Below are 20,526 nucleotides of genomic sequence, written 5' to 3'. Positions count from 1 at the left end.
GAATAGTTGACACTGATTTCTGTGTGGGAGTAGTGAAAAAAATAAACTCGGAAAAAGCAGGTTAAGGAACTAGAGAGTCAAACTTGCTCCAAGCACTACGATTGCACCACTAGAGAAATAAGCAACAATACAGTAGGATTCTTTAGTAATCGTCCTTCAATAATCCTCAAAGTTGACCCAGATTTAGGAGGAAAATCAAAGATGGCGGACGCTGGGATAACTTAAACAGGCCTGAAGAGGAGAATAACTATCATTAAGATGACAGTGGAAAGTCACAACTACACAGCTACAGACAAAATGAAAAGAGTCTAGCCCTACTTGACATTATGCAAGAACAAGGAGTCTCTGGGAAATCCACAAATAGTGGATTCTCCCTTGTCAGAGTCATAGTGGTACAGTGGTTGTGGGAAGAGACTACTGAGATTAGTCTTAATAATTAACCACAGATAGCAATGCACAACCTTCCCAAACATGTTACAGAGTGTATTTTCCCACAAGGAAGGGGAAAACCTCCCATGTACTCAGTCTCTAATACTCTCTCTCTCTCTCTGGCCCTCTTTCTCAGACAGTTAAACCAACCTACCCACGTCAAAGTAGTCCACCACAACAAAACCCAACTATTGCACACAAGAGACCAGACAACAATAAGAGTGAGTCACACGTTGGGGAAAAGTCAGAGTTGAACACATTGCTCCATGGCTTTTGGTACTGTATGTTTCTGTGAGGGTCCATAAGTCCATACATGCGTATGGATTAATTACACAGCAAGTTTGAATTCATGATGTGAGGGTTGTCCCTCTCTCCTTACCTGCACCTGGCCCTTGCCCATGATGATGTCCACGATCTCATTGTCATCCTTGTTGAGCTTGGTCTTGTCGTAGCATTTCTCGTAGCACAGGATCCGCAGGCACTGAGAACCTTCCAGCTCGATCTCAAATTCCTATTGGACAACAGACAGGAAGGACATAATAATAGGGTTCAATTTCCTATTGGTCCAAATAACAGACCGAATGATGGAGTATTGGATATTGAGTTCAACATCCTGTTGACAGCATGACTAACTGACTGAAATACGATCTGAACATTGGAGCTCTGATGAGTGTTGGTCTCTCACCTCGTTCCACTGTGGTTCAGTGGTGTCTCTGAAGACGCGGGTCTTGGCCTTGCTGACAAAGTAGCCATAGGAGTCCACCTCCAGGGTACAGTACAGATCTGAACAGGACACAGGAGTCAAAAATCACAATGAGTGAATCTAAAATAAATCAGCACTTATAACACAATACTTACAGTAAATGGATAGACATTTTAATATCATCGTACCACAATTGTGTAGAGCTAGATCATGTCTGTATCAATGGTCGCTGACAATTAGTTTCTCAAGCCCTTACCACCTAATGGTAGAGGCCTGTATTACTGATAGAATGAATAAAGGCACACACACACACACATACATACACACACACACACACACACACACACACACACACATACACACACGCCCACCCACCCACCCTCAGGGCCAGGTATTCCCTTCAGCTCAGCAGAGCATCAGCTAGGCTAATGTACTCATGTTTATGCTAATGCACTAGTCTCCATAGGCCATTTATCCACATATCCATTACAATGTCTCCCCTGCACTGGTCTAAGAGACATTGTCTCTCCAGCCCCGCTAGTCCCTGGGGTCTCGACTACTCTCTGACAGCATGATGGATGGTTACTCACCCTGACCCCTGGGAGGTGTCACGGCTGCACACACAGTCACATCACCCACGCACAGAACTAGAGACAGTGTTTACACTGTAGTACATAGTCACACATGGCGTAGCAATATGAAAACAATAGCATGACCCATGTCTGTCTGGGTTTAGCTCATAGACATATCAAGATCTGGATTAGGTTAGGCAGACTTGTGGACTCAAGTGGACTCAAATTTGATGACTTGAGGCTCGAGCCTCAAGACTCGGGACTCGACTTTGACTTGAAACTATCTGGCCAGGTTTTGTAATGTTTTGTCACTCATTTTGTGGCACAGAGATTACGTGTATTAATCTACACGCAGACAATGACAGCCACAGAATCGCCCTTACCCAAAAAAAAAAAAAAAAAATGCAACAGATTGGCTGGTGAAACGCACACTCGGCACTCTGATTGGAAACTGTCAATCAACACAGGTTGGGTGAGCTAGCGAACAGAATGCTGATTTGATGTACAGCTATAAAATGCGCAAATGTCAAAATTTAGGGAGTGAGGATTGCCATAATATATAAATATGCAGCTCCAAAAAGTGTTTGGTGATCAAGAATATTAACTGTTCAAGCTCATCGGAAATGGGGCAACAATTACTGGCATAGGACAACTGGTCTTTTGGTTTGTAACAATTGCTTGATATTTATAATTTACTTATGAAGCCTGCATTTGGAATTTGTTAAAATAAAATACTACTGTGGCGAAGAAGCACCATAGGCACTGCTCTTCACTTGCTCTCTCCAAACTCCCACCAAAATGGTTTAAATGTTTTGCTGTTGCTTTCACATGTTTAAACTCATAGGCGCTATGAGGTATTTTAATGTAACATTTATTTAACTAGGCAAGTCCGTTATTCACAATGGACGGCCTACCTCAGCCAAATTCTCCCTTAATCCGGACGACCCTGGAACAATTGTGCGCCGCCCAATTGGACTCCGGGTCACGGCCGGTTGTGACACAAACTGGGAAAGAACCAAGCTCTGTAGTGACTCATCTAGCACTGCAATGCAGTGCCTTAGCGCTGCGCCACTCGGGAGGTACATATATATTCCCATCTAATAATGCAATAACTGCTTGCGATTCATCATTCCATTACCTTACTGTTAATTGCAACACGTAGACATTTGTTTCATATTTGATATGTCTACTACGATACATTTTCCTTTCATAGCCAACCATTTCTTACCGTGCTATGAGTGAGCGTGGTGTTTATAGCGCACATGAACGTTCAAAAGACTCCCGAGGTAGAATTTCTGTTTATTAAATTAAATGTAAAGTTTCCTTTGTTCATATTTCCTGGGCTATGTCGGAGATCCGCGTGTCTGTGTCCTATATCGCTGTCATTTTTGTTGTGCGCAATATACGCGTGCACGCCTCAGTACGCATAGAAGTAGGCCACGTGGCCTGCTCTCCACGCTTTGGAGTCAGACCGTTGAATAAGATAACATGATTGTTCCTTGTATGCATGGTGTTGAAATATCATTGTCTGATTAAGATGAATGTACCAATGTAACAATATATGTGGAAATAGCCTTTTATGTTGTAGAACCAGTTTAATGGTTGCAATTGCCAATTGGGTAAAGGTATGGTCTCCGGGCCAAGTGTTTGTATTATGTAGGCCTACCAGTTTGAGCTCTTGTTTGATGGATTCGATTTGGTTTCTCAAGGGGAAGCTGTACAGTCTTGCCAGCTACCAGTGTCCGTTTGCCCATTTATATTTGGTTAATCGACTTGTATATTTTGTATGATATGGAGCTTTCACCATTGGATCGCCAAGACCCGTAAATAAATCTACACTGAGCACGTCAACCTGCCTTTCCTTCTGCTGATTTCATGCCAGAAGGTCCATATTTTACAATTCCATAGGCTAATAAAAACATGTCAAAGACAAAATAATGAAAAGGGCTGTCCTGTAGCCTTGATAAATAAGACAAATATTTGTAGCTGATCAAGTCGTTGCAAATATAGATTTTGTTTTTACTTGACTTGAGATTTGACGTGATCCAACTTGACTTGGCTCTTAGAACGCACTCGAATTGACTCGAGTCTTTACCCATTCTACATGGGACTCGATTTGAGACTCGGAACATCTTGACTTGAGACTTGTTTGTGACTCGAATAATAGTGATAAAATAAAAACGAATAATAGTGACTTGGTCCCACCTCTGGGGTTAAGGTATCCTACCAACCAAGCAGAAGGATCCAGACTGGAGAGAGGAAGGGCATGGGAAGGGTGTAACTGATCATTTGGGGGGTGTTTTACGCTTTATGTTCGGCTTTAGTAATTAGACACATCCGCTACGTGGGTGACTATCAGAGTGATCTGAAAACCAATGGCTGAAGAGGAACACACACTAACTACTGTCTGTATCACTTCAATTCAAAGTCTGAGTCCCGAATGGAACCCTATTCCCTATATAGAACACTAAATTTGACCAGAGCTCTATGGGCCCTCTATGGGTAGGGAATAGGGTGTAATTTGGGACGCAATCAAAGTGTGGGAAACTCAAGACTACTGGGAAATAAATAGTATTGTACATAATTGGACATAGGCCTAGTGTGCTGATGCACTGAAGTGAATTCAGAGTTAGACAGGGTAGTTTATCACTGTTAATGCTCACAGAAATAGCATTTGGCTTCGTTAAGAGACAAAAAAAAACATATCGGAAGCACAACTCCCTGCTGTGTCAGATTTACACCTCTGTCCCAAGCACTTTTCTGAAAGTTATGACTGTTCAGTCTTAGTGTAAACCCAACATCACGAAGGGGAACATTCATACATCATACTCCTGGGCTACTTTTATCTCAAAGTTTATTTTCCCTTCAAATCTGAACTAGGTTTATTGGCCTAGACCTGAAATCCTACAACTAAAAACAGGGCCAGAAGGAACATATTTAGAACTTGTTTTAATGTGTGCTAGTAGTGTTGCCAAAGGAGCCTTCAGAAATGAGACAATGAAAATAAGAGCTGGCTTCTGGTGGGGATTGGTTGAATAAGCCCTGAGGGCTGTCATTTTATTAGGAGGCCTCTTCCTGCCCTCATGAATCTGGTGGTCAGTGAGGAGTCTTACCAGTCAAACACAGGTTAATGGATACCATCCAGATTCTGTCCAGACGACCTGGAAGTTGACCCCTTCTCTCTCTCTCTGTGTGTGTGTCCTCTTCCTAATCCTTGCCTGCAGATATGTGTTCATTGGTAGGTGAAACAGTGGTCAGCAAAACCTGAGACTAAAACAGTCATTCTGAAGACTTAAAGCAATCAGTACATCTAAACTGGGTCTGAAAGAACAACACGACCTAGAGACAGGGAGGAGGGTTTGTCTGCTTTATGGTGTGTGTGTGTCTGTCTCCCTGCCTGCCTCCCAAACACAGCTCCCGACTGTAACATGATGAATCTCCTGCTTTATTTAGAACTTATTGGAGAAAAAAAATTGAATTCCAAGGAAGGAACATTATGAAGAAGGAAATTGTCTTATCAAATGATTTTTAATTGGATCCGGGATGATAACACGAACCGTTGCATGAGTAAAGGATGCAGGGAGGCTGGATTACACTATGCATAGAGGGGCAGGGATGAGAAAACCTCTCCCCTACATAAAGTTCAAAACATGACATACACTGAGCGTACATAACATTAGGAACACCTTCCTAATACTGAGTTGCACCCACTTTTGCCCTCAGAACAGCCTCAGTTCGTCAGGGCATGGACCCTATAAGGTGTCCAAAGCGTTCCCATGTTGACTCCAATGCTTAAACACCTCTATTCTAGGTCAATGTTTTCCTCTTATTTCTTTTATTGTTTTTTTTTGGGGGGGGCAGTAGACTCTTAGTTACTTCCTCTGACCCACTTTTGAAACGTTGCCCTGAGCTGAAATGTATCTCTGCTTCCTATTGAAAGAAACTACGGGTGGCAGTAATAAGATATAAGTGATAAGATCGTTTTAATAGGACATGTTTGTACATAATGCAGTTTCTAAAAACAACCCTGGAGAGGTAGTGTATATCCCCTAACTCTAGTGTCCAATAGGAAGGACTGGAGGCACCGGATGTTGTAGTGTTACGAGCTATACATACAATAGTACTGTATACAAGTACACAAGCAAATACACACACACACACACACACACACACACAACACATACAGAATCACCAACACACAGGCACACACCCTTATGCAAGGGAGCAAATGGTTGACATACGGCTTGTACACACAATACGCTCGAAAGATAGAATCAGAGCAACACAAAATTGAAGGGCAGAGACCGGGGAAGCCGACAATAAAACTAAACGCATTAAATATCAGATCCACATACGGTCCGACAGTACATACGGTCTACAGTCTCCGTAATGTCCCTTCTCAAAGGAATTCCCCAAACAAACTAAGACATCTCGATCAGACTTGTGTTCCAAACAGCATCCTATTCCCTAAATACAGGGAGTGGAACAGCTTCACCAATCCTTCTTTAACCTGCCTCCTCCCCTTCATCTACACTGAGTGGATTTAACAGGTGACATCAATAAGGGATCAGTCATGGGAAGAGCAGGTGTTCCTAGTGTTTTGTACACTCAGTGTAGTGTACTACTTTTGACAAGTATATTAGGGGAAATGTCATCCAAACTCCACAAGACGCTGGATAGATGAAACATCTACCAACTCGCTCTGAGATTTAACTCCACTCTCCCAACCATACTCCACACACTCCAAGTCAACTATACTCGATCATACTGTTGAACCAGGTTGTTGGGGTTCAGAGGTGACTTGGTCTCAAGTATGTAGGTGGCGTAACTGCATCATTATGCTAACTACGACTAGCTACCATCCACTACATACACATAGCAGACGCTATGTACCCGTGGAGGGGTGTTTAAACTAAAACAGGAACTCTTACATTTCAGAGGGCAGGATCCATCAGGACAATGCCATGGTAACCATACTCCCCCAGCCACCTGCATATCAGAGGGGTATGCCAATGGTATGGTCCATGAGAAAATGGAGGGGAAAGTACAACCAAACCACTTCAACATGCTTCTTCTTCAATTTTTAAACAATTCTGCCCACTCTGCTCCGGTGAGGATCAAACAGGCTTTCAGTGGAAACAGCTTTCCATTTTTCCCCCAATCCATTACACAATAAAACCTCTCTCTGAAGCTTTCATAAGGCACACTACAGTACAGGCTGCCATGGTATCTGAGGCGGAGGCATATTACGTTGGGTCTTTTTTTTCTGCTGTGGTGATATTTGAACCGATGCTTCTTGTGTAAAAAGGTAACAGGCAGTGGATAGTGTTGAGTGGAGCAGCAGCTGTCTGGTACAGACATATCTGAGCCACTCGGGGGCTCTCTGACATCATATCCCCCTGATAACACATACAGGCAGTCATGGCTAGGGCCATCCCATGCACGCACCAGGTAGGGGGAGGCCAGGGATGAGAGACAGAGGGGGAGAGAGAAGAGGCTTCTCCTGGCCTTCACTGTCTGTTTGTGTGTGTGTGTCCCTCGAGAGCTCGGCTGTGGCTGTGTAGGGACTACGCTGTTCCCGTTAGCTCTCTTTATGGAGTAGTTGTGTCCCTGACGGCCCGAGCATCAAAGGAGCCACAGGAATGTGACTTTGGTCCAGAGCTGCTCCTCAGGGACTGGCCCTGTAGCTTTCTTTCTCTTTTTCTCTTTCTCTCCACTTCAATCTCTTCCTCCATCTCTCCCGTCCCCACATTTCCTCCTTTCTCTATATATTTTCTCTCGCTCCCCACTGCTCCCGCTCTCAATCGCCCTTCCCTATCCCTCTCATGCTCTCCCTATCCCTCTCATGCTCTCCCTTCCCTATCCCTCTCATGCTCTCCCTTCCCTATCCCTCTCATGCTCTCCCTATCCCTCTCATGCTCTCCCTTCCCTATCCCTCTCATGCTCTCCCTTCCCTATCCCTCTCATGCTCTCCCTATCCCTCTCATGCTCTCCCTATCCCTCTCTTTTACCAGGACAACCCCAGCCACAAGTCATTAAGAGCACGAGGTAGCAGTTGCACCGAACCACAGATTTTGGATCAGATAGCCCATTACTCCAAGTTCTTAACTATGAGGGGGGTGAAACAATACCTGACCCTGTTTCAGTGGTAACTTCTACCTCTGTGCTGGGGGTCTATGTTGTGGCCTTGTAAAAGGCTTTACTGTGGAGAAGAGAACCAGTGTGCAGGGACAGACATGGTAACCACAAAACCTTTTTCCCTGTCACCTCTGTCCTCTTTGTTGGTTGTGGCTGTAAATGATATGCTCCAACCATCATGAAGTGCTGAGTCAGAAGATGAACATCCTGGTGTTGGGCACACATACAATAGCTGAAAGATACTGACAGACACACATGCGCATCCAAACACACACACACACACGCTGAACACAGTGCAGTACAAGCCCAGTATGACAGAGAGAGACTTACTGGCTGACTCTTTGAAGCCTTTAGCAGAGTGGACGATCACATGGAGGAATCCATACAGGCCTGGGGTTTCTTCATCTGGAACACACAACACAACTCAGTTAGTCAGTGTCTGTCACACCCATTATCAGTGACCTGCATGTGACCTGGGACAATACATTCTCATAAAACCTCGAGGGTGCATCCCAGACGGTAGCCTTTTCCCTTCATAGTGCACTACTTTTCACCAGAGTCCGTAGGGGACCTCATAGCCGAGGGTACATCTCATTCGCAATGAACAGTGTAGTAGTATATATTTCAGTGACAATGGTTGTGTGTGTGTTCGTGTGAGGTATTCTTTCAGGTAGACTAACTGAAGCCCCATGTGGGAGTAGGAAGCAAAGAGGATGAAGAGGACTGGGTCCACACACACACACACATCTGTGGTAGATGGAGGAGCTCAGGTTTAATTACATTTACATTTACATTTAAGTCATTTAGCAGACGCTCTTATCCAGAGCGACTTACAAATTGGTGCACAACATACACTCACACACTCATTCATCTTAGTGTGTGACCTCTACACCAAGGCATCCCATACAGCTGTCCCACAACTCCCTAATTTCTCTGTGACATTAGCAGGAAAACAGGAGGAATCATTTTGCCCCATAGCGTATGTATCTAAGCCTTAGACTTAAATATTCACAAGCATGTTCTTGGGTGGCCCTTGAATACACACACACCAGCCTACACACGCAATCCAACACACTCACACACCGAAGCTTCCCCTCTCTCTCTCTCTTGTCCCCTGGCCTCCGCATGATTATGTTGCAGAGGTCTGCGCGTTTCCTGGTAAATAAACAGGGGTTTGAAACTGGAGATGGCCTGTTTGGAGCACCCTGCAGGCCCATCGGGTCATGTTCTGGACCACTACGGAGATGAGAGACTAACAACTGAGTCCTGGAAAAACAATATGTCACGTGTATGTATGGTGCTATGGACTGTATATGTCCAGTCACAGACAGGTCATGCCACCAAGAGAGAAGGAGAAGCCAAGAGAAGATCTACTCCGGACTCTAACCTTTAGTCCCGTCAAAAATACTCAAAGAAGATGGTAGTAATGACATGTCAATGTGTATTCCTATAACCCCCTAATGGTTAAGGTTAGGACCAGAGTTAGAGTAATCTGATCCTAGATCTGTAGCTAGTTTCTTCTACCTGGTCACTATAATGGCCCGTGTCAGACAGAGCGATGGTAACGAGGGGATCACATTCCTCCTCCGGTTTGTTTGATTTGAGCCCCTCTGCTACTCCATTTAATAAATGTCATAGCATGGTGTGTGTCTGTTGTGGGTGTTGAACGTATGTCAAATGCCAATGAACTGACCTGGAGACTTTGTTTTTGCAATACTGTGCTATAAAGTGACTACCGATGAGAAAGAATGTAAACCTGTGCTTTGCTTAACCACGTTTCAGATCCCCTCTAAACTGGAGAGAAAACAAAAGTGTTTGATGTGAGTATAAAGGGAGTTGCTTTGACAAGCTCAATGTAAACAAATCAGGAAGTCATTGCCTGCCAGAAGCAGAACTTCAGGTCACCACAATTGGGGGGGGGGGGGGGGTGCACTGTACCATCAAAATACACAGTGTACAAAAACATGCTTTTTCCATGACAGACTGACCAGGAGAATCTAGATTAAAACTATGATCCCTTATTGATGTCACCTGTTAAGTCCAGTTCAATCAGTGTAGATGAAGGGGATGAGACAGGTTAAAGAAGGATTTTTAAGCCTTGAGACAATTGGGGCGGCAGGGTAGCCTAGTGGTTAGAGCATTGGTTGCAAGTTCAAATCCCCGAGCTGACAAGGTAAAAATCTGTCGTTCTGCCCCTGAACAGGCAGTTAACCCACTGTTCCAAGGCCGTCATTGAAAATAAGAATTTGTTCTGAACTGACTTGCCTAGTTAAATAAAGGTCAAATAAAAAATAAATAAAACATTGAGACATGGATTGTCTCCACCCAAAGGACATCCAGCCAACTTGACACAACTGTGGGAGTCAGCATCCCTGTGGAACGCTTTTGACTGTTCTGACTGTTCAACTCAATATTAGAAAGGTGTTCCTAACGTTTTGTACACAGTGTATATCACCGTCTGTAATCATGGGTTTACAATGCTGTGGCCAGACTCAGATAATCATTATGTGATTTGCAAATATTGTGGCCAATCTAGATTTATACTACAGTACAAGATATCCAACTTACTAAACCAAGTCGAGCAGAAATCTAGCAAGATGACAATGTATCATTCAGAGTTAGTAAAAGTGCAGGAGGAGAAACACCCTTGCCTTGCAAGAAAACATGTTTGTCTTTTGATAGAGATAGTACATCTCTAAGGAAGCTACCATGAACACCATGACTGTGGGATTGCACCCCAATTTGTGGTGCATAGTGGGGTCCCATGTGGCTCAGTTGGTAGAGCATGGCACTTCCAATGGCAGGGTTGTGGGTTCGATTCCCATGGGGGACCAGTACGAAAAAGTACACAAAAATTGTCCTCTTACTACTGTGTCTCGGGATAAGAGCGTCTGCTGAATGACGTAAATGTAAAGAAGTACTGTTTATGAAGACCTCATGAATGCGTTTTTCTTTGTTTAATGTGTGAGTGCGGCGGTATAACAGTGTGTAATGAGTGTGTGTCTCCCTGCAATTTCCTGTCCCCCAGTGCATCCTGGGAGCTCAAAGTGGGCCTCCCAGCTGGCTTTAATGTCACCCCAATCCAAACATCCCATCTGAACCCTGCTGCAGCACACACATGCCATGACACAGGTTATCATTAGATGAGAAACATTATGTAACCTAGATTCCTTACCAAACCATTTCTATTCTTGTGCTGAGAAAATAGGAGATCTGTTTGTGGGTTTTAACTCCAAACAGAGGGGAAAGGAAGGAGGGGTGAATGTGTGTGTACTACCGTCTTTATAACTGGTGACAGGAATGTTGTGGACGGTTCGGAGTTTGAAGCAGGAGCTGGTGAGGACCTGCAGCTCTACAGAGCTCAACTGACACGTCTGCAGATCTGAAGACACAGAAACACACCATCAATAAACTTGAACAGACAGCCAGGCCATTGGTTTTTAAAATTTGCATTGAAGGCATTGAATCCATGGCATAGTTGTTTAAAAAAATATATATATATATATCAGCCTGTCTGCTCACTCTCCTGACTCTTCCTGTACCTTTCCTCTGTAGTTTCTGGATGCTCTCCCTCCACTCTGACCTCTCATAGTCTGAAGACAGGAGGAACAGGTAGCTCTGAGGACAAAACAGGGGGAAATCTCATTTTATATGACAACAGCTCCCTCCTGTGGTGGGAAAGTAAATCATAATAATACATGTATTGGGTTTATTTAGTGCTTTACAAAGTAAGGGGGGAAATCACTTCATCCACCACCAATGTGTAGCACCCACCTGGGAGATATATGGCAACCATTTTGGTGCCAGAACGCCCACCACACATCAGCTAGCATGGTGGAGAGATGAGAAGTGATATACAGAGCATTCGGAAAGCATTCAGACCTCTGGACTTTTCCCACATTTTGTTATGTTACAGCCTTCTACAGTATATACAGCCTTATTACAGCCTTGTTCTAAAATTGATAAAAATTGTTTCGTATTTCAATCTACACACAATACCCCATAATGACGAAGCAAAAACAGTTTAGACATTTTTGCAAATGAATTATAAATAAACATTAATATTTCATTAACATAAGTATTCAGACCCTTTACTTTGTTGAAGCACCTTTGGCAGTGATTACAGCCTCAAGTCTTCTTAGGTATGAAGCTACAAGCTTGGCACACCTGTATTTGGGGAGTTTCTCCCATTCTTCTCTGCAGATCCTCCTGACTGTCAGGTTGGATGGGGAGAGTCGCTGCACAGCTATTTTCAGGTCTCTACAAACATCTACAGATGTTCGATCGGGTTCAAGTCCGGGCTCTGGCTGTGACACTCAAGGACATTGAGACTTGTCCCAAAGCCACTCACGCGTTGTCTTGGCTGTGTGCTTAGGGTCGTTGTCCTGTTGGAAGGTGAACCTTCGCACCAGTCTGAGGTCCTGAGTGCTCTGGGTCAGCTTTTCATCAAGGATCTCTCTGTACTTCGCTCCGTTCATATTTCCCTCGATCCTGACTAGTCTCCCAGTCTCTGCCTCTGATTAACATCCCCTAGCATGATGCTGCCACCACCATGCTTCATCGTAGGGATGGTGCCAGGTTTCCTCCAGAAGTGACGCTTGGCATTCAGGCCAAAGAGTTCAATCTTGGTTTCATCAGACCAGAGAATCTTGTTTGTTTCTCATGGTCTGAGAGTCCTTTAGCTGCCTTTTGGCAAACTTTAAGCGGGCTGTTATGTGCTTCCATCTGGCCACTCTACTATAAAGGCCTGATTGGTGCTGCAGAGATGGTTGTTCTTCTGAAAGGTTCTCCCATCTCCACAGAGGACCTCTGGAGCTCTGTCAGTGACCATCAGATTCTTGGTCACCTCCCTGACCAAGGCCCTTCTCCCACGATTGCTCAGTTTGGCCGGGCGGCCAGCTCCAGGAAGAGTCTTGGTGGTTGCAAACTTCTTCCATTTAAGAAGGATGGATGCCACAGTGTTGTTGGGGATCTTCAATGCTGCAGAAATGTTTTGGTACCCTTTGCCAGATCTGTGCCTCGACACAATCCTGTCTCGGAGTTCTACGGACAATTCCTTCAACCTCATGGCTTGGTTTTTGCTCTGAGATGCACTGTCAACTGTGGGACCTTATATAGACAGATGTGTGCCTTTCCAAATCATATCCAATCAATTGAATTTACCACAGGTGGACTCCCAACAAGTTGTAGAAACATCAATGATGATCAATGGAAACAGGATGCGACTGAGCTCAATTTCAATTCTCATTGCAAAGGGTCTGAATAGTTATGTAAATAAGTATACATTTGCAAAAATGTCTAAAAACCTGTTTTCGCTTTGTCAGTATTGTGTTTAGATTGATGAAAAAAAAAACGATCTAATGCATTTTAGACCAAGGCTGTAAGGTAACAACATGTGGAAAAAGTCAAGGGTTCTGAATACTTCCCGAATGCACTGTATGCCAATTAGGAATGATGAGGTGGCCATGATGGAATGGGGCCAGGTTGGAAATTTAACCTTGCTACTCATATGATAAGTGTCAATGGATCTTTAATAACCACAGTCAGGACACCCGTTTAACGTCTCTACCGAAAGGCAGCATCCTGCGCATGTCTCCTTCACTTCCTGGGGTATTGGTATCTCCTTAGACCAGAGTGAAGAGTGCCCCCTACTGGCCCGCCGACACTACTTTCAGCAGCATTTGGTCTCCCATCCAAAAACCGACCATGCTGAGTTTCAGAGGCAAGCCAATCAGTGGGATACAGGGTGGTATCAGTATCAGTATATTAGCATTGCAGTCATGGACATAGTTAAACCACAGATCTAGAATCAGATTACCCAAACCCCAGTCTTTATCCTAACCATTGGAGGAAGACAATATATCTGATCCCAGGCCAGTGAGTACGCAGTTGCAGCTTACCTTGCCATGTTTGTTGTGTATGCGGAAAGGGATGGTGGGAGAGTGTAACAGCAGCCAGGACTCCTGCTCGTTCATCTTCTTCCTCAGACGCTCCACATTACGACTCTGGCCCTTTAGTGCTTTCTACACACACAGAGAAACAAACAGAGCACGCAGTATGTTAACATACAGTTTGTTATACTGCAGGGATATTCAACTGGCGGCCTGCGAGCAAGATCTGGCCCATTTATAAATGTAGACTGGCTCTTTGATCAATTCTGAACACTAATAAAAGATACGCAACAAAAATCCCAACCAAAATCCGACGTTGAGTGCCAAAATGATAAGCCACTAATGTGGTTGTCTATTGTGTGGTTGCCTAGCACTTTTCTAGCGCCTATGTGGCATGTTTGTTTCTGTTCATATGAATTTGACTCTAGCGTTTGAACGATTTAAGCTACAAAATATTATGACCCCCTTCCTGAAAGGTACGGCTCTCAGGAATACTACGTGCCTTCTGTTTTTCCTCTCCAGAACTAACACATATGGAATCATGTAGTAACCAAAAAAAGTGTTAAACAAATCAAAATATATTTTATATTTGAGATTCTTCAAAGTAGCCACCCTTTGCCTTGATGACAGCTTTGCACACTTGGCATTCTCTCAACCAGCTTCATGAGGTAGTCACCTGGAATGCATTTCAATTAACAGGTGTGAATTTGAACAATCACTTGTGTTGTGACAAGGTAGTGTTGCTATACAGAATATATTTATTTGGTAAAAGAAGTCCATATTATGGCAAGTACAGCTCAAATAAGCAAAGAGAAATGACAGTCCATTACTTTAAGACATGAAGGTCAATCAATGGGTAAAATTTCAAGAACATTCAAAGTTTCTTCAAGTGCAGTCGCAAAAACCATCAAGTGCTATGATGAAACTGGCTCTCATGAGGACCGTCACAGGAAAGGAAGACCCAGAGTTAACTCTGCTGCAGAGGATACGTTTATTAGAGTTACCAGCCTCAGAAATCGGCAATTAACTGCACCTCAGATTGCAGCCCAAATAAATGCTTCACAGAGTTCAAGTAAGACACATCAACATCAACTATTCAGAGGAGACTGCATGAATCAGGCCTTCATGGTTGAATTGCTGCAAAGAAACCACTGCTAAAGGACAACAAAAAGAAGAAGAGACTTGCTTGGGCCAAGAAACACAAGCAATGGACATTCGACAGTGGAAATCTGTCCTTTGGTCTGATGGGTCCAAATTCGAATTTTGGTTCCAACCGCCGTGTCTTTATGAGACGCAGAGAAGGTGAACGGATGATCTCCGCATGTGTGGTTCCCATCGTGAAGCATGGAGGAGGAAGTGTGATGGTGTGGGGCTGCTTTGCTGGTGACACTGTCAGTGATTTATTTATAATTCAAGGCACACTTAACCAGCATGGCTACCACAGCATTCTGCAGCGATACCCCATCCCATCTGGTTTGCGCTCAGTGGGACTATCATTTGTTTTCAACAAGACAACAACCCAAAACACACCTCCAGGCTGTGTAAGGGCTATTTGACCAAGAAGGAGAGTGATGGAGTGCTGCATCAGATGACCTGTTCTCCACAATCACCTGACCTTAACCCAACTGAGATGGTTTGGGATGAGTTGGACCGTAGAGTGAAGGAAAAGCATCCAACAAGTGTGCAGCATGTGGGAACTCCTTCAAGACTGTTGGAAAAGCATTCCAGGTGACTACCTCATGAAGCTGGTTGAGAGAATGCCAAGAGTGTGCAAAGCTGTCAATAAGGCGAAGGGTGACTACTTTGAAGAATCTAAAATCTAAAATAGACGGATTGTTTAAAACCTTTTTAGTTACTTCATGTGTGATATTTCATAGTTTTGATGTCATGACTTGGCAAAGGTTTGAACACCAACACTCAAGGCTGGCCAGTTACATGACTGGTCGTAAATACCGGGCAGACATTCTCATCCTGGCCATGCAGTATTGAGGGAGAGAACCTCCATGGAACAAAGGAGTCCTCCTGCCAAAACTCAAACATCCAAAAATGGAGAATGAAACAATATTCCCAATATAAAGAATGTGTGAAATGGTTTGAGAGGGGGGGGGGGGGCTCAAAGAACCATCATGTCAAATTCGTTACGAATTTGTGATGTTAATAAGTCCACTTGGGTCTTGTCATTGCATCATGTTAATACTCAGTGTATAATCTATCCTTTGTGTGTGTTTATGTATTTCTGTGTGATTTTTTCATCAGTTAGTAAATAAATAATTAAGCCAATTTGTGTAAGCTGATTCATCATGAAGACTTGGGTTTTTGTAAATACTTTGAAGAAGCTTTCGATAGTAACAAAGAAAATATGGTGAGTGAGCGTTTAATGATTATCACATTTTTGGTTTCCACCTCGACTCAAGGTGGTTGAGCACCCTCCACTTCTTTTATAATTACGTTTAGCAACATTTCATGAAAAGTGCTTTATTGGTGTGTGTGCATTGCTTTTTTATACAGTTCTTCCAAAGAATAATCAAATGTGTAAAATGTCCCACTCCACATAATTAACCTTTTGTTATTTATTACATCTGGCCCCTGGAAGAATATAGTTTAAAGCCCTGTTTATACTGGTATCACAACTAAATCCTACACACTGTACAATCAACTAAACCTGAATTGTACCGTGTGTGTTTGACCATGAATAATTATTTGGTATTCCAGAGATATTTGTAAACAGGGGAAATGACAGCTACATTTTGTTCACTAGAATTTACAGTGTGATGCTTGATAACTATTCCAAGGAATTTCCATGTCCTTGTTCTCCAGAATCTCCCTTCCTACACACCCTCCTCCAACCCATCCCTTGACAGGAAGCAGAGTCAGGCCATGCCCTGGCTGTAATCAGTTGAATCAGCCTTTCCCGCCTCTGATTAGGGCAGTCAGTCAGTCTGCCCCTACTGTATGACCCACTGTAGCAGTCTGGTATCAACCTGGAAGCACAGGGCCTGTATTCATAAACCTCTAAGAGTAGTAGTGCTGATTTATTATCGATCCTGATTATTTATGCCTCGTCACTTTTACCCCAACTGTACCTACATGTACATATTACCTCAACTACCTCATACCCCTGCACATTGACTTGGTAGTGGTACTCCTTGTAAATAGCCTCATTATTATTTTATAACTATTTCCTTATTTATCAAAATGCTCCTGACTTTTTAACTCTGCGTTCTTGGGAAAGGGCTCGTACGTAAGCATTTCAAAGTAAATTCTACACCTGCTGTATTCAAATAACATTTTATGCTCTCCAAAACCTCCTAAACGGGTATTTACTATGGAAGGAATCACTGGATGCTGAAATAAATGCAGTCCTGTATAGTAAGCATTAGAATAAGCATTAGAATAAGTAGAAGTTGCTGCTGAAGTGTGGTGGATTAAATAAAAGCAGCAGCGAGCAGCCAAGGTGGTAAATCAATTTAAACCTATACAGTTTCTAGGTTACGGACTCCCAAGGATTTCCACAGTAAAATGACAACAAAGGGCTGACATAAATAAGTCTATTGTGTTGAAGAGGTAAAGAGTTGAAGGGAAACTGGACAAGGTGATCTCCGGGAACACAGTCATCCTCTAAGGACCTGTGTTTATATGACAGCTACAATTAGATGGCTATCGCTGTTCCACTGTACTCAAGTTTATCAGAACTAACAAACTTCCCACGGGATAGCTTGAGTGTTTGTGAGTGTAGATACAGTGAGGGGGTGGATTGTGTACATGTATATGGGTGTACTATTTAAGTGATTCACACACTGACGTGCTGACTCTGTCCAGGTGACTGGAAGTTGACCCCTTCTTGTGTGTGTGTGTGTCACACAGATCTCTAGTCTACAGTCAACTTGTCTAAGAGTGGAAGCGATGAGAGGAACTGTTCCAACAACAACAACAGTAGTGATGAACCCAGCCTAATCACCCAGCCAGGCAGGCTGGTTCTAGCCTCTGATAGAGAGAGAGTAAGACAAACACAGACCATAGGGCTCCAGGGAGGGAGAGACACACCCAGGGAAACCAGCCCAGAATGGGGCAGCCAGGCTGGGCAGGACACTCTTCCTCCACAGTGCCTTAATGGCCAGCTGACCATGACCTGGCCTGACACTGAGTGGGAGGCAAAGGAAGGGCTGCATCACTATTTTGGCTCAATTTACAACTATTGGGTTTAGTTTGAGTCTAAAACAAAGCAGTACTGGATACAACGTCAAAAGAGAATCTGTTCTTTTAGACTTACCTGCCTAAATAAAAGTGTTTTTGTTTGTTTAAATAAACAGAATATATCACCTTCTCCTTCTGGATCTCGCTCTTGATGACAGAGATCTTGGTCTTCATCTCCTCAATCTCATGTTCAGGCAGAACCTGGATATGGGGCAAGACATCCGAGTCATCCAGCAACTGGAAGGTCAGGTCTGCCAGGGGGATGTACCACTTACACTCATACTGCTGGTGTCTCCTACAGAGGGAGGAGGGGAGAGAGAGAGAGATCGATATCTTACATATATTTAAGAGGAGGCAGGAGAGACAAAGACAAAGGACCTACTGTAATTAGGGATCACAGCGAAGTTGGGAAAAATATTGTTATTCTTAGATTTCTTTTTTGACATGGTCAAATAACTCATGCATAGATTGGTAACTTTAAAAAAACTATTTGGCATACAGACACTTGAGGCCATGTGCAACTTGTTAAAAAATAATGACACCGATTGGCCTATAGGTGGCACTGTTATAAGCAGTCTCACTTAAACCCTCATATCTGCCACGACATTTGACCTAGAGACTTGAAACTTTGTATTTAGGCATCTTTCCTCATGCTGAGCAAATATGCCTCAATAAGCAATAAGGTCCATGAGGATAGATTTTCCTCATGCTTGCACAATTTGGTAAAAAAAGTTTTTATATATTCTCATGAACCATACATCAGATTGACTACCGATTTGGTATATAGGCTAAATCAATTAGCTTCTAATGAATTTGAGAATGATTCGTTTCTGCATTTCTGCATTCAAAGTAGGCCACGGTACCAACCTACAGCACTAAACTTCACTTGCGTCATGTGGTATTGAGAGATACACATGGTAATGCTTTCACTGATTGCATATAAAGGAAGATACATAATGTGAGCACTATCATGTAGGAACTATATACCTCAATTACATCGTAACCCTGCACATCAACTCGGTACTGGTACTCCATGGATATAGCCAGGATATCATTAATCATTGTACATTTATTTTTTGTGCTATATATTTTTTATTATTTCTCTTTTTTCCTCTCTCTGCATTGTTGGGAAGGGCCGATAAGTAAGCATTTCATTGTTAGTCTACGCCTGTTGTTTACGAAGCATGTAACAAATCTTGTGTCCTTTCTGTCATCCTGTGAACCCCGTTCATTGCTGCTCGCAGTTAAATTTAGATATCTCTATTGGCCCTGGAAAGGAGATGGGCAATACCCACCATATAATGAATTATCTTCCATTTGTCTTGCTTTATGCAATATCATGCGTCTTTGTTGAGCCCTATTCCATTGTGCTCAACACCATAGGATTTAACTTAAACATATCTCCCCTTACTACAATAACTCCTTATGTTTCGTAGTATGAAAAGATTGCTTGACTTGAGGAGATCCCATATTAAACACTCAGACACAGAAAGACAACTAAATGCGTGTTCAGCACATCCATCAGGTTATACAGATGCTCACTAATGTTGTCGGAGATGTTTTTGTATTCCCCTAACGAGCATTTAGTATCATTATGATTCCTGGAGGCAGGACAGTAAACTCATTAACACAGGAAAACATTACATCACAACTCCAAATGTGTGCAAACCTCATAAAATGACGGGGCGGGAAATATGACAAGAAAAATAAATGTCCTGTTTTTACCCCCAAAGTAAAATTCTGAAAAACAAACAAATAGTAGTATGACTCTTTCATGTTTTAGATTAGCATTTTTCTTTGGCTCGTTAAATAAGTGTTTTGTCAGTATTGTACTATAGAGGGACAGAGACAGCAGATACCTCTCTTTTCTCCCAATATATACATTCACCCCCCCCTTTTGCCTGCAAACATCCCTCAATTTGTTTTATAAGACCTCCTCTCCTTCTTAATACGGGGTGAGATCCCCTCCCCCTTTGTAAGCAAACCCTTTGTCTCAGAGTGGTCCATGGGGTGTTATAAGCTGTTGTCTCGAAGGTGTGGATCTGTATTCACGCACTGTTTACATGCCCAATAAGACTTGAAGATGATCTAGAGTCCACTTAATAAACACCCTCCCTTTTACAGACCGAGGTGGAGCTGATTGGGGGACCAAGATTGTCTCTGCTGCTGTTGAATAAAATCTGCATATCTAATCTCCTCCCATCCGTCCACAGCACTTTCACACTCCCCAATGAGCTTTTCACAGCCCTTAATTTCCATAATCACATGGATTACATCTTAATTTACATCTCTACATTGGCAAATGGTGGTATATTATATACCAAGTCTGTAGGAAAATAATGATGGTTATGGAGTCAATATAAACATTATAGAAACATTAATAATCGATGATGATTGAGTGGAGATAGAGGGATTGAATGGGATTCAGTTTTCTCAGTGAGTTAATACTGATGATTAGCTATCAACTGGATAGCGTGTTTTAATAGGCTGTTGGCCTAATCCTATGGTGTTATAATCCAGACCAGAGGACACATACAGTAGGCTGCGTCTCAAATACAGTACAGGTGCAACAAAGCTGAGACAGAGAGACTGAAAAACA

General features: G+C 43.0%; 1 protein-coding gene across 7 annotated transcripts in view; it reads right to left on the bottom strand.

Annotated features, from left to right (window-relative positions):
• Positions 1-20,526, bottom strand: part of LOC135548594 (active breakpoint cluster region-related protein-like) — a 229,614-nt gene that overhangs the window by 66,567 nt on the left and 142,521 nt on the right. For all 7 annotated transcript variants that reach the window (XM_064978349.1, XM_064978350.1, XM_064978352.1 and 4 more), the window contains 7 exons: positions 18,054-18,222; positions 13,743-13,865; positions 11,385-11,460; positions 11,120-11,224; positions 8,173-8,247; positions 1,115-1,212; positions 809-940 (listed from right to left, as the gene is read on the bottom strand). In XM_064978349.1, coding sequence (XP_064834421.1) covers positions 809-940; positions 1,115-1,212; positions 8,173-8,247; positions 11,120-11,224; positions 11,385-11,460; positions 13,743-13,865; positions 18,054-18,222 — 778 coding nt within the window. The remainder of the gene's footprint in view (positions 1-808; positions 941-1,114; positions 1,213-8,172; positions 8,248-11,119; positions 11,225-11,384; positions 11,461-13,742; positions 13,866-18,053; positions 18,223-20,526) is intronic.

The sequence above is a fragment of the Oncorhynchus masou genome, chromosome 11, assembly GCF_036934945.1.
Source record: "Oncorhynchus masou masou isolate Uvic2021 chromosome 11, UVic_Omas_1.1, whole genome shotgun sequence".
Taxonomy (NCBI): Eukaryota; Metazoa; Chordata; class Actinopteri; order Salmoniformes; family Salmonidae; genus Oncorhynchus; species Oncorhynchus masou.
The sequence above is the reverse complement of the archived record's forward strand: the minus strand, read 5'-3'. Positions and strand labels throughout refer to the sequence as shown.